Genomic DNA, 14369 nt, shown 5'->3' with positions numbered 1-14369 from the left:
CCCCCTCCGCCGCCGCCGCCTCCAGCCCCGCGGGCGGCAGAGGAAGCCCGCTCGCAGCGGCGGGGGCCCCCGAAGTCGGTCAAGCGACGCGACTGCCCCCGCCGAGCCGCTGCCTCCGCCCGCCGGCCCGCCCGCCGGCCGGGGGTTGCGGTGCCCGGCGCCCGGGCGGTGACAGGTGCTCCCGGGGCGCGGGGGCGGGGCGCGCGGTGCCAATCCGAGCGGGGGAGGCGGGGCTTCGCCCCCTGCTCCAGCCCCCTCGCTCCTCTCGGTGCGTGCCTGCGCCTGTTTGGGGTGGGTGGGTTTTTTTTTTAATGTATTTTTTGGGTGGGTGTCTCGCTCCTCGGTGCGGAGCAGCCGGGCGCCGCGACTCCATGGCACTGGCGCGCCGAGAGCCTCCTGCCACCGCAGCCCCGGGCCAGGCGTGAGCGGGAGGGAGGGAGAGAGGCAGGGAGAGGGGCGCCGCCGCCCCGGAGCGGAGCGGAGCAGCCGGCAGAGGCGAAGCGGCGCAGCCGGGAGGCGATCGCGGCTCGGAAGCAACTTTTCTCCCCGGAGCCCGGCGGGGCAGCAGCGCCTCCCGCCCCGCACCAGCCCCGCGCCCCTCCGGGAGGGGAGGGGAGGGGGCGCGCACAGGGATATGCCATTTGGACCATGTAGTTGCCACCCCGGGAGCTGAGACGTCGCCCGGCCGCCGACATGAAGCTGGCCAGCGGACTCCTTTGCTGCCTCTGCTTCCTGGGGAGCTGCGGGACCCTGCAGCCCGGCGCCGCTCAGTCAGGTGGGTGGCGACGGCACTCGCGGCTCGCGCCCTCCCTCCCAGCCCCGCACCTGCCGCCGCTGCCCGCGCAACTTGCTCGGGGCGGGACGGGGGAGACGGGGGCTCTTCCTTCCCGGCCCCGTGTCTGCATTTTGGGATGCTCTGGGCCTCCCCCTCTTCCCTCGCCCGGCCCCGTCTGTGGCAGCGGCGATCGTGATCAGGCTGATGATGATGATGATGATTTTCGTGGCCGTGGAGGAGCGCTCGGCCCGCTCCGCTCCGCGGTCGCGCCGGGTCCGGGCCGCGGCGGGTGGGAGCGCCCTGTCCCACCTGCGCGCGGGGCAGCCCCGCAGCCCGGCCGGGGCCAGAGCCGGGCGGGCAGGTGCCCCCCGAGCCCGCCGGCCTTGAAGAGAAGCCCCCTCCCCACCTCCTCCCTTCTCTCCGCCCCGGCTGCCGGAGGGGCTCGCAACTAAGTTGCTCCGCGGCGGCCTCGGCCCCTCCAACTTTGCGGAGCGGGGCTGAGCGCTGCGGGCTGCAGCCACCTCCCGTTGTCGCTCTCGGGGCCGGGCCGGTGCCGAGCAGAGCTGGTGATGGAGAGCGGAGGGGAGGGGGAGGGGGGCAGGAGCCGCCAGACCTGCCCCCCCCCCCTCCCCCGGGGCTCTCCTAGCAGGCATCCGCTCCCAAGATAAGGCCGGGGGTATTTTTTTTAACCAGGGAATGAGCAACAAATGCACCGACCACCCCGGCAGGCACGGGGCTCCTTGTCTTTGCTCCCACCGCCAAGTTGGACTAGGCAGGAAAGTTGCCTCCGGCCCCTTCACCCGCCCACCTCCCTCCGCGAGGCTGGCGGCTTCATTGCTGTTAGTGTCGACATGACATTTTCCGCTTTGCTCTCCCCCAATGTGGAGCAGTGGCGCCCTCCCCATCCCAGCCGGGCTCGGGGAGGACGAGGAGGACCCGCCTCTGCCGCCGCCGGCCCGGGCCCGAGCCCGGCCCCCGGGAGCGCGGGGGCTGCGGGAGCCGCGCGCAGGTGGAGGCGGCGGAGCGGGCTGGATGCTCCGCGGAAATGAGGAGCCAGGGAAGCCCCTTCCCAGTCCCAGCGGCCTTGGAAACCTCCTCCAAGCCAGCCCCGCCGCTGGGGCAGGGGGGAGCGGGCCCCAGTGAGCACGCAGCGATCCCCCCCTCTCCCTCAGCAGCAGCTCGGAGGAGTTTTGTTCTGGTCCAAATGAGAAATGAAGTGCGGAGAAGTAAACTAAGCTGCCAGAGGGCGACAAGATGTTGAGTGAATTGCTTTTAGATGAAACAAATTAAGGAAACGAGGGGAGACAATCTGCTTCTCGCATTATTAGACACGCTCGGAGTTCAGGGGAAAGTGGCGGATTTTTGAAATGCTAATTTCTTTCCGAAGCAGAAAGGATGCACCTTATTTACTGGTCTCTGTGACCAGAATAGAAATGCTGTTGGAGACCGGGGGGGGGGGGGGGGTTATTTTTATTTATTTATTTATTTTGGTCACCTATATGGATCTTTGCTGGGGGGCAGGGGTTCCATTATATCTCTCTGCAAGGAAAGCAGGCGTCCATTTCCCTCTGAAATCACTGCTCGGCTTCCAGGTAGCCCCTTGGAAGCTTTGTAAAAGGGGATGTCCCAAGACAGCTTTCTAATATCACCAGGACCAATGCCATTTACATTTCAAATATCACGGTTTCCCAGTGGAACAGTTCCTGGGAAACAACTCTCCTTTTGCGTTTACACAGAAATAGTAGCATATCATATCATCCCTTCCTTCTGCAAAATAAAGACCCCCACCCCCTTCCCCTGTAATGTGTAGGATGGACAGAGTCAAGCCATGTAATTCATAGTCTGCAAACAACGTGGCAGGCTGTTTAACTTAGATCTATGCCTCAAGCTTTTCTTTCACATATATTCCTAGGTGTGTGCAAATATAGGCAAGTAAAAAAGTACATAGCAGAAAGACTGTTTACAGGTGAAACAGAATAAGGTAGCGGGGTTAAAAAGCAAATAATAAAATAACGTGTTTTTCACCATCAAAAGATTCTCTGCAGAGAAGGAATGCCTTGAGCCAAATCTCCTTTAGCTGTCTTCGGTGGTCCTTGAAGTGTTCGTATATTTAAGACCATTTCAAGCTGAAGAAGCCTTCAGTTGCTGATGTGGTTTCGGATTTTACCTCACTGAATAGAATAATGCTGTTTACATTTCCCAGGAAAATGTTGCATTTGTATACCAAGACAGTCATGGGAACATAATAACAGCTTGTTGGATATCTTTTCTTGTGGAGTATTGTTTTTTTGGTTAATGTTTAAAGCATTAACAACAGGATGTAAAGCAAGAAAATCTGAGAGATTTTAAATTGTGCAGGAATGATGAAGTTTGACCAATGTTGTGTGTAGGCTTTTGGGTTGGCATGCATTCCTGTTTTTATATAACTTGGTATTCAAGCTATGATGAAAAAGAATTGAAATACTTTTATCATTGTTTCAGGGGAATGCATTTTATGTTTATGCTTCCCAACAATTAAAACATGGCTTTTTCTGCATATGATCATCTCTTTAATATTTTGACTATTCTGATAAAAATGATTTTTTTTATTGCTGTTTCTTACTAAATTGGTTAATACCAGTAAAAAAAAAAAATTCATAAGCCTTTAGCGTCAATTGTTTTCAGTAGAAATATAATTTATTAAGCCTTCCACTTTCTATCTTCTTTTATCCTTTCTTCATAGTTTCCCTCACCAGTTTCTCTCTGTCTCTCCCTCTCTCTATTCTGTTGGATACTTTTTATGGTCTCTTTTTTCCCCTTTCTCTTGCCTCCTTGTTATTTTGTCCCTAGCAACCTTCCACTTTGGCACTGCTGGAGCTCCCTGAGTCACTTTCCATTCCTCCTTTCTGATAAATCTGATATGGCTGGCTGAGTGGCCAACCGCAAAGCCATTCCATTGCCCAGATTTATTCCTGAACGAAAATAAAAAGGCATCGATCCAGGGTCACTTGCACGTCCTCAAAACACTGACTCCCAAGGCCAAATCTCTTTTAAGGAAGCTTCACATCTCCCATGGGTAAAATCCTTTACTCCCTAGTCCATGAAAGAAGAAAAGATGCGTTTTATTTAAGTAGAAGGAGTGGAAGGGACTGCTTAAATTCTAAGCATTTATTGGGCAGCTGTGAGAAATATCTGTTCATGACTGTTGTACGGTGCATGGTGCTTGCTAAATTAGCAGGTCAGATCAGACAGGTGTGCCTTGTTTTATAAATACTGAGGCCCTTGAAGGGTCAGGGGATAAAACTCATGGTGATTTTAGTGGACTTTAGATCATGTTTTCTTCATTTTGAACAGACTGTTGAGATGACTGCACCTCCACTGCTGTGGCTGAGAGAGGTAGTAAGAGCTGTTTACTTCATTATCCTTAAGAAAGAAGTAAAAGAAAACTAATGTAATTTGCCTATGTATCTCTGTGGATGTTCATGTACTATGTGTCGTGCACATTCTGTGTAGCTTAAATTGGGGCACGTGACCAAAATGAAGCTTGCTATTACCTGGAAATTGGTCAGTTTTTATATTACTAGCAAAGAGCCAGTAAACTAACTCCTTTTTCTGGTGTACAGTATTGCTGAACTGTTCCATAATTATAGCCAAATTAACTTAGCGCTGTTTGAAGTATCCAGCTGTTCTTTGAAATTAATTGTACTTCAGATATTTTTGCACAGTTCTCTTCCGCAGTGATGAGCCTATTCAGTCTGATGTACACGTTGGTTTTATACTCCTCTCGAGGTCACATCGGAAGGGACGTCACATGTCTTTTGAAAGATGCATCACGTCTTATCTCCAGCAACCGATCTTGGTGCTTATCCTGTTTGTTGTGACATGATGAACATTTGGTCATTACAATTAAGATGAGCTCCAAGTGCCTCTGAAAACATTTAATAAAATAAATATTAACTGGAAATTTGAGGAGAGCGGTGCAAACAATAGCCACAGGCCATGAAAAAGTGAAGTCCAGTCTTTTGAAGGTTAAAGCTGATGGTTCCTATTATGTTCTCTTGCTGCAAGGTGACCCAGAGTTTGGGGTAAAACTCTCCTTGATGTGAGTTGCAGTGGAGATTGTAGGACTGGGCACAGGATTAGGCTGCAGCTTGTGCAGGGATCAGAGGGAAGGTAGTGCAAGCTGTTGCTATTCATGGGCTGCTGGGAGCACTTTGGCCTCTGGCAAAGACAAAGGCAATCAAATTGCATCCCCCATTATTGTAACAACCCTTGTGGACCACAGCTTTTGTACAGAATTGTCAGGTGTACAAAGACCTTTGTCAGACCCCTTTCAATTTACTCCAGCATTTTTCTCATGTTGTGGATATGACACAGAGTTAGTTGGCTTGCACTTAGATTAGGTTCTCCCTGCTTTAGGGGGGGCATTCTCTGAAGTGTTCCAGTGGCAAGCCTTGGTATGATCTCTTTAGACCTGCCTGGCAGGCAGAAAGGAGCTTCAGGGCAGCAATGAACCAAGGCTACTGAAGCAATTCGCTTATAATTTACACAGAGTTCTATAAAGAAAAGGACAAATTCTACTCTTAGTCATACATTTAGAACCCAATAAACTAAATTGGGATCCTTTGGTTTAAACAGAGGAAAGAAATCGATGATGTGGGGGTGTATAGATTTTAGCTCTAAGAGCTTCCTTTACAGTTAACATTGAATACAATAAAATAATAAGAATCTGGTTTAAATACATCCGAGTAAACAAAAATTGGACTTGCCATTAACAATTTAGATGGATTGTCATTTTGTATGTATTGTTGCTTAATAAAAAATAAAAAAGTAAAGATCACAAGTTAAATATGTATGGTCAAATTCAATCCTGCTGTAAGAATGAGCAGCAAGCAAATCTGTTGAAGTTTTACACGAGCAGGGGATTTGTTTTCAAGTGTTGTCTTGGTTTTTTTTTTTAATCTATTTATAATCCTGAGTTGTTTTAAAATACAGGTTTAATTTTTGTTTTCTGGTTATTGGGTGAATTAGCCAGAGCATTTACTTTATCTAAATGTATTTTTGTGGATGGATGCTGGTTATTTGTTTTGTGTTGGTTTGTTTGAGGAGGATGGTTGACATTTTAAAATATTCAGCTCATCCACTGTAAAACAAACAAACAAATGAAACGAAGTAATTTAGAATATGTTTTATATAGCATTCAGACAGGCACATGCTTTTGCCGGAAAAAGGTTCATTAGAAGATAGTTACAGCTGAGAATGATTTTACTGCTAACACCCAACTGTTTTATCATGCACATTAATGGACTGCACCTTCAGACTAAGATATCCAGTCAGTTCCTCAGGAGTCTTTCTGTTCTGAGACAGTATCAGGACCTACCTTTAAACAGAGATGCCCTGGTACATGGTAGGGAGGGGAGGTTTGGGAAGTGTAATACATTCTTCATCTATATTGCATTCTTTCTGTGGTACCAGGAGAACTGAATATGTATCTCTCTCCTGTCCCTGCCTAGCCTTTTGCACAGTCTGTCCTTTCTTCATGGATGGTTCTCTCATCCCATGAACAGCTTTCTGTGGTTTCCAGGGAAAAGAGGACGCTTCTATTGAAAGCATCTAAAGCCTTTGTTCCTGCTGGAGGGATGAAAAGGCCACTCAGCATACAGCCCTTCTTAGAAAGGTGACTTGTTAGCTTAGAGGTTTGACTCTCATTTTGGGAGCAAGAAGCCCTGGGTTCAAAACCTTCACAATACCTCCAATCAAGAGGGAGATTTATTAACATTTTTTGTGAAATCCTGGTCCTTGCTGGACACTGATATTAATAAACCCCAGCAAAAAATACAGGCCACACTTACTGTATGGTGGAAGTAGTGACAGAGAGTTATTACTCATAGTGGATAAAATCAATTTACCCGGGTCTCTGAGTATGATTCTGTGGCTAAGAAAGTTAATGTGATCCTTACAGGTAGTGAGTACAGAGTTGGTATTCCTCCCTTTGCAAAACTAATAAGACCATTCCTAGAGTACTATGTTCAGTTCTAGTGGACACAGTTCTGATAAAAAGATGTTGGTAAAAGCTTCAGAAAAGAGTTGGAAGAATGATTCGTGGACCAGAAAACCTAATGTCAGAGTGAGAAACATAAGAAGTTCAATTGGCTAGCTCCAAGGAAAAGGGCCAAATAATTTTGGTCTGAGTCAGTAATGCTTAGAATGGAGTTTTCTGATACAGGCCCTTTAACCTAACAAACAAGTCATAGCTACTAGAGTTGGACCATTTCAAACCGGAAAAAAGATGCATGTTCTTTACAGTAAGAGCAATTACGTGTTCGACTAACCAGCTAAGAGAGATCATAAATGTTCCATCACTTCAAGTCATTAAGATATGATGTCTTCCTAACATATGCTTTAGTTCAAGTAAGAGTTGTGGCCTGTTTTATTTGGGGGTTAGATTACATGGTTATAATGGTCCCTTTTTGGCCTAGGAGTCTATGAATCTTGGGGATAAGTTGGACCCTTTGTCCAACTATAAAACAGAGTTTTATAGAAGAATAATTTATAATGTTCAGTAATATACATAGTCAGATTTAATGGTTCTCTAGGAATTCTTACTTTCTATTATACAAGAATGGGTTGAAGTAGTGTAAACATAAATATAATTTTTAAATATATATCAGTATTTACGTGGTGAACTGTTACTTAGTAGAAACAGCTAGTCAACATTGACCTCCAAATCTGCCTGTGGAGAAGAGCAAAGGCTATTTTTGGAATGTGTAAATTGGATTTTGGCATGCTAGTAGTGTTAGTAACTATCACTTCATTAGTCACTTTGTAGAGAAAGAGAATAATTATATTAACTGATCTTTCCTTTATTTGCAATACTGTAATTTCAAACTCTGCCTCAGCTCTAATTAGTTTAACTTTCTCTCTCTCTCTTTTTTTTTTTTTTTGGTTTGAGGTAGAAACCTGTGCCATACTTGGTGGTGGTTCCCATGTGATAAATTGTACAGTCCTGTGATAAATGGATTGTTTAATGCATCTTTGACAACCTCATTTCTACACTGTCCACTACCTCATGTCTGCCAGGAGTACTGCTAACATTCCAAACCTTTCAGCAGCTTTAAACAGCTGCCAATTTTTCCCCCCAGCCTGCCAAATAAATGCTTTCTTTCCTCTGAATAACACTGATACGAGGTGCAGAACAGGCGAAATCCACTCTTGCATCAGTGATATGTTTGGGATCTAAAATCTTGAGCCTCAGATTTGAAATGGACATTTCAAATCATTAGACTGTCATAAAGATTTCGCTTTCTAGCTTTTGTTTCTGATACCCCATAAAATATAAAGTCTTATTGTATTAGTAAAGTGGAAATTCCCAGATTTTTAGTAGCCATAACTGGAAGTTTGTGCAACCAAAATGTGGAGAACGTGACATTGTGATGAAAAGGCAAAAGATCTGAATTAGATCTTAGAGGGCACATTGAATCGAGTGCAGACGTGCAATATGCGGTGCCGCAGACCCATCTGTGGTGCCGCACGCTGCACATGCAGGCTTTCTCTGTGCTGTGAATTTGTAACATGGGGGTGGGGGAGGGGGAATGACACTAGGAGATCATAATGAAGCATTTGTGCAGCGTAGCTCTAGGTCACTAGCCTATAAGCAACAATAGATATCTATACCATTTGTTTTTAAATGGAAGCATGACACTTGTAATCTGGGGCTTAGACTTGCTTGCTATCAAAAGCAAGCACTTCTCGTTATGGCAAGATAGGTCCTTCAGGATGATAACATATATATATCAACTTGAAGGACCTATCTTGCCATAACCTATTTGCTCGTGCTCTCTCTCTCTCTTTATTTCGTGTGTGTGTGTGTGTGTGTGTGTGTTTGTAAAATATGGTTTTTCCTTTAATCTTTTTGGTCTATAGAGTGTAGTTTTTAAACACTTGTGATTATACTCTCCAGGATAAAACCTTCTTACACCAGTAATCATTGAAGTTCTAGCTTCAGTGGCTCAGAAAAAGTCATCAAAAGCTTTTGCTGTCTATCATGACAGGCAGTTATATTACCCAGCATACGCTGTGGTACAAACCATGCAGTCACTTACATAGCCATGCAAGTACCTCTGTGAAATAGAAACACCTCATTTCTGTTCTTGGGATTCAGGAAGCAGAGAGGGTGACCTCAAGGTACCATGACTTTGTGCAGCATTGCACTCAGTTGGAACGTAAAAGGCATGGTGGTAGGAGTGTTACAGGAGTGTTCTTTAAAACAGCATGTATATACTTATACAAAAGAAGGTGGCTGGTGAGTTTTGTAGTACCGATTAAAACTTATTGTTGTATGCTGCCAATGGAATGCTGCATGCAGCTCTTTAGATGCATTTGCTATTAGCACAGTTTTTGCTTGTTGAATTCTTCATTGGAGCCAAACAGAGGTACCAAGGTACTTAAGTGATGACTGTAGACTGCAACTCTAAGCATGGGCTCTAAACTTTGTATATATGGGATGCATATATATAGTGCTTACCCACTGAACTTTGGTCTGTGGCACTTTTTTTCCCTACTTAACTTCACTATGGTGGTAAGGCACAGGATTACTATGAGATGGGGGTGATTTTGCCCAGACTACTATGATTTGTCTTTTAATCCAGGGCTAACACAGTTTGCATGATACCTTTACTGTTGAAAGCATTTGATATACCAAATTAGTTTTCTAATTTAATGTCTTAATTTTCTGGAGTACACCAGTTAATCAGCCGAAACAATAGACTAATTGCCTGATAAATGTGTATTAAAAATTATGATGTCTGATTTATTTATCCAAGTAACCAAATTAATGTATTATGAAAATACAGTCAAAAGCCCTTTTATGCATTTTTTTTATAAATAAATTTAAAAATCTTTAAAACTCTAGGAAATACTGGCACAAATTTAACTGGCATGGCAGGTAACAGGGTAGGTCATAACAAGCTTCTATGGCCCACTGAAGTCAATAAAAAGATAGTGGGTAAACTTTTCAGAAGTATTAAAGTCTCACCAGTTTCCAGTATAATTAAGGGCCTTGTTACACATTGCACTTGTTGATCGGTGTTAGTACTAGCTTGACTCTGGAGCAGTTGCACCTTAAGGATAAAAACCATCTCTGACTGCCCCCCACCTGCATAGCTGTGATTTGTGACTAGAGGGCTGGTGACCAGGGACCTGACTAGGGGCCATGGGTGCCAAGTATGTGGGAGTCTGAGGGCCCTGGCCCCCTCAGGAAGAGGCAGTCCCCAAATGAGAACATCAAGTCCCAGTCCTGACCTGCATGATCCTGGGACAGCATTTGTCCCAGGTTCCCATAATTGTGCAGGGATCCTGGTTGTCTTGTTCTGCCTTTTTCCTCAGTGAAAGTGGTGGGTTTTTCCCTTTGCAGGCTGGCAGAATCATCTTAGGCAAAAATAAAAGTTGGTGCCTATGCTAGGAGCTACAGCTGTGAGTTGCCACTACTGGGCTGGTGAGCCAGGACAGGTTTCTATTCCTGCTCTAGGTGGGATGTCTTATGTAGAGTTTAGATTATGGTTTGTTTTGGATGGTTTGGATAGGGATGATCCTGTTTTAGGCAGGGGGTTGGATTAGATGGCCTCTGGATGTCTGTTCCAGTTCTGTTTCTCTGTGATGACTGTATGGTGTGTGAGGGGTAGGTTGGATAGGTGGGATGGGAACATGAAGCTGGGAAACAAAGTTAATGGGATGGGTAATGAAATGGGAAGTAGAAAGGAAATGGGGGTGGGGGAAGGGTGGTGAGATGAAGAAAGTTAGCCACTGAAGAATAAATTCAGAAGAAGTAAAAAAAAAAAAAATTCCAAACAAAAAATAATTTAAAAAGAAATAAAGAGGAAGTATATTAAAGAAGGTCTTATATTTTAATACATTGGGATTTGGGGTATGGGGGATGTTGGTCATGCTTCCTGGGGTGGCTGGGAGGTGGGAACAGTGAGGTAAGGTGCTTTTTGAGTCCCCATGAACTGGGCCTTCCTTCCCAAGACAACAGCTCCCCAATTAGGCCCACTACCTTGTTCCTAACCACCCTCCCTAGACCCCACTCCTAGACCCATCTGTCCTCTGTGACCTGGCTACTTGACATGTGCTCTGCAGGCTGTTTGCATGGGGTTGCACCACTTGGAGAGGAAGGTCACGCATGTGGGGGCAGGAGGGGGAGTTGACTTGGTGTCAGAACAACCACCTGGGCAGTAGAGTTCAGCATTTGGAAAGTTTATCCACACAGAACTTGAGGGTAGGGAAAAGGACACTGCATCCTGGGATGGTGAAGGACTGCAACTTGGGTAGTTCATCTGTGGGGAGTGGCTACATGTTAACGGAACATGAATTGGGCAGCATGGATCAGAGAGAAACCTGCCCTGGAGTGGCATAACTTTAAGCCTCCTAAAATGTGCATAAAACTGGTTTTAGGTGTTAATGTGAGGACAATCTGGAGGTTAAGAGCTCCAGGAGCTGCTTAAAATTAATATGTAACAAGGTTCTTAGGTTTGTGTCACTCAAGTGCTTTTTAAAAATCTCATCCATTGACAAGTTTTTTACTTTTATAATAGCTTTCCTTGCAACTAGACTGATTGTGGCCCCAGTTCAGCAAAACACTGAAGCACATGCTGGAGTTCCAATAACTTCAGGTGCTTGAAGTTAAGTATATGTTGAGTGCCATGTTGAATATGGATGGAAATGGACATATAGCAAAAGATGAATATATGCTTGAGTGCTTTGCTTAATCAGGACCTCTGTGAGTTGCTGAGCACTCTTTGCTCCCATTGAAAGTCAAGACAATGGAGGATGATCATGGAGTTACCGAATCCTTCCTATGAAAATGTGACCAAGTCCTTTGGGCAGCCAACAAGAAGCAAAATGGGAATACTTAATAGTTATGGCTCCAGCTCAATTTCCATTCATTTAATTAAAATGAAATATTGATCATTTTAAGCATGAAAGTTTGTGTAGCATGTTTAGTATGGTAATGTTACATTTCAGCAATCATTTAAGGTTAGTCCAATAGTCAGGCACAATAATAAGCATTTGCATATAAGAGTTGGCATTTTTTCCCTCGGACTGAATGGACTGACAGTGGTACATCAATTTTATCCTGGCAGCCATCCAGCTGCAAGTTTAATATTTCTGATCCACCGAGCAAAGTTAAAATGTGGATCTTTTTATTAATTTTTTTTTTATCAGTAAAAATGCATGCATCTAAATTAAAATTGCAGTTTGCTAAGGATTTGTAATAGTATTTAGAATTCAGTATTAATTTCTAATTTTTTCTAAAGGACAGAATGAACTCATTTGTTTCGAGAGATATTTTTGTAGCTTGTAAAAATATCAGTGGAGTAGCTAATGTTTTCCAGTTGTTGTTGACTTTAAATATAGCAATCATTGTCCTTGCTGATATATTTGATGCTCTAAAAATGCACTTGCCATTAAGCACGAAACTGAAGTGATGGTAGGCAAGTGTAGTTATTTGATGGCTATTAACAAAGTTCATACAATGCATAACAAAGTTACAAAAAAGTTTACAAGCTGTATAAAAATAAGACATGATGGCATAAGCAGCAATGTCCTTTCTTGAAGTGAATGGTGAGCAGATAGAATTCTTAAGTATCTATTAATAAAGTTCATAGTGTGTACGTCAAATGCACAATGAAGCTTTGGAGCTGTATTGACAGCAGAGAAAATAACATGGTGGCTTTCTTTTTTTGAAAGACACCTTTATTATTCTTTCTGTCCATACTGTAATGATTGTCACCTGGATTAGCACACCATGAGTAAGAGATACCAATACACAAACAGAATGGCATGCAGCTAATTTTGTTCAGCAAATTGAGATCTGATCCCTGCTATTTCACGCCCTCGGCAAGCTGACTCAGTCACTCGTTGCAGTGTAAAGATGAAATGTCTAAGGGCCAAAATCTGCTCTCAGCTACAGCTGAGCAATTTAGAAGTCACTCCACTGTAGCTGGTAGAGTTAACAGAAACAAGTGATGTAATGTTTCATTAACCAAAATGGGATATTTTTATATAAGTAACAAGTAATATGAAGAGAGCAGTTTTCTCTTTCCTTGTGTCCTTGATTGACCACCTATCTTTTGAGAAGAAGCCTGATTATTGAAATGACTGGGGTTATTTCAGATTTATATATTGGGATTATTTGAATTTGGCCCTTTTGTCTTCTAAAGTTTAAGCCGCTGTCTTTCTATTAAAAATATACTGGTATCCACTCATAAAACAGGGAAAGGCCAGTGTCATCTAACATAGAATGCCATACAAGATTTCATATCTGATGTCATCAGAGTGCTGTATTTCATACTGAGGAAATCATATCTGTGAAATGCAAATTTATTAAAGTTTAAACAAAAGTGAATGGACTTTTTTTAGGATAACGTATTTTATGAGACCAGTTACACAGGGAGACATTTTAGACAAGCTTTTGGGCACAAGGTAATTTTCTTCAGGTCTGGGAAAGCACCCAACTAAGAAAAATCTATATAGCATTATGTAGCATTTTAATTATCTTTGTGTTGCATAACATGCTAAAGGCATGGACCAAACTGTACTATGAAATATTTTTATGCTATTATAGTAATTAATATAACTTCTCTATCAAGAACACCAGGCACATATCCTAGGTTCTAGTGATATCACTCACTTGTGTGAGCTGATCATACTAATATCACAGGAAACAGGATAGAGCTTGTGTGATATAGTGTTTTCTGTTCAAAGATCTTGTCATGCTTTTTTAACCTGAAATAGTAAAACCTCTTAATAACCATTTTATTATCTATATCCTAGTAGTACTGAAAGGTCCCTATAGGGAAGTAGGGTCACATTGTATACATACTTTAAAAAAAAATGGGGACCCTGCCCCAAAGAGCTTACTGTGTAGCCCATAATCCCCACCTTATTGTCTATATATGGAATGACAGTAACTCTCTTTTACAGAAAAGTCACAAAGACTTATGCATTGTTGTTAACTCTGGTCATTTAGGTTTGTTAGTTTCTTTTAATCCCTAGCTCCTAGATTCATGTAATTAAATAAGAATCTTAGTATTCTTTTAAAGAAATGGGTAAGCTTCTGTTACTCGTGGTTGTGGAAAAAGCTGCAAAATGTGACCCTTGAAAGCTGAAAGACTAGAAGGCTAATTTTAAAATACACTATTTGCAACTTGCTTAAGGTCTTTCATGAAGTCTGTGGCAGAACCAGAAATAGAACCCATGTTTCTCACTTGGAGTCTACAGATTAGTTATACAGGCATCTTCCTCTCACTGATTTTGCTCTGATAGTTGTCATGACATGTGATTGTACTTCATACTTCAATCCAGCAATTAACAGGTGTTCTTGGGTCTCCGAGGAATGAAGTCACACAACTTTGTTGTTTGTTGTAATAATCTCTGTTTTCCCTGAAGATTCAAGAAAGTTATGGATGGCATTATAAATCATTATCATATTCCGGGAAACACCAAGTTCCTGGCATGTGGCATCTCTGTCAGCACTCTATGCCAGATTGGCTCTGCCATTTTGAACTGAAGGTTTCTGGAAGTAGGTTTTCCCTGGACCTCCCCATCCTAGGAAGGA

General features: G+C 43.6%; 1 protein-coding gene across 10 annotated transcripts in view; it reads left to right on the top strand.

The window, feature by feature from the left end:
- The first annotated feature begins 309 nt into the window (after positions 1-309).
- Positions 310-14369, top strand: part of ERBB4 (erb-b2 receptor tyrosine kinase 4) — a 1202068-nt gene continuing 1188008 nt past the window's right edge. For 7 of the 10 annotated variants that reach the window (XM_059727137.1, XM_059727134.1, XM_059727130.1 and 4 more), the window contains exon 1: positions 310-775. In XM_059727137.1, coding sequence (XP_059583120.1) covers positions 694-775 — 82 coding nt within the window. In that variant the 5' untranslated portion in view covers positions 310-693. The remainder of the gene's footprint in view (positions 776-14369) is intronic. The other 3 variants (XM_059727138.1, XM_059727136.1, XM_059727131.1) reach the window with 1 other exon arrangement.

This window comes from Alligator mississippiensis, chromosome 4 (genome assembly GCF_030867095.1).
Source record: "Alligator mississippiensis isolate rAllMis1 chromosome 4, rAllMis1, whole genome shotgun sequence".
Taxonomy (NCBI): domain Eukaryota; kingdom Metazoa; phylum Chordata; order Crocodylia; family Alligatoridae; genus Alligator; species Alligator mississippiensis.
Note: the sequence above shows the minus strand (reverse complement) of the source record. Positions and strands in the feature narration are given on the sequence as shown.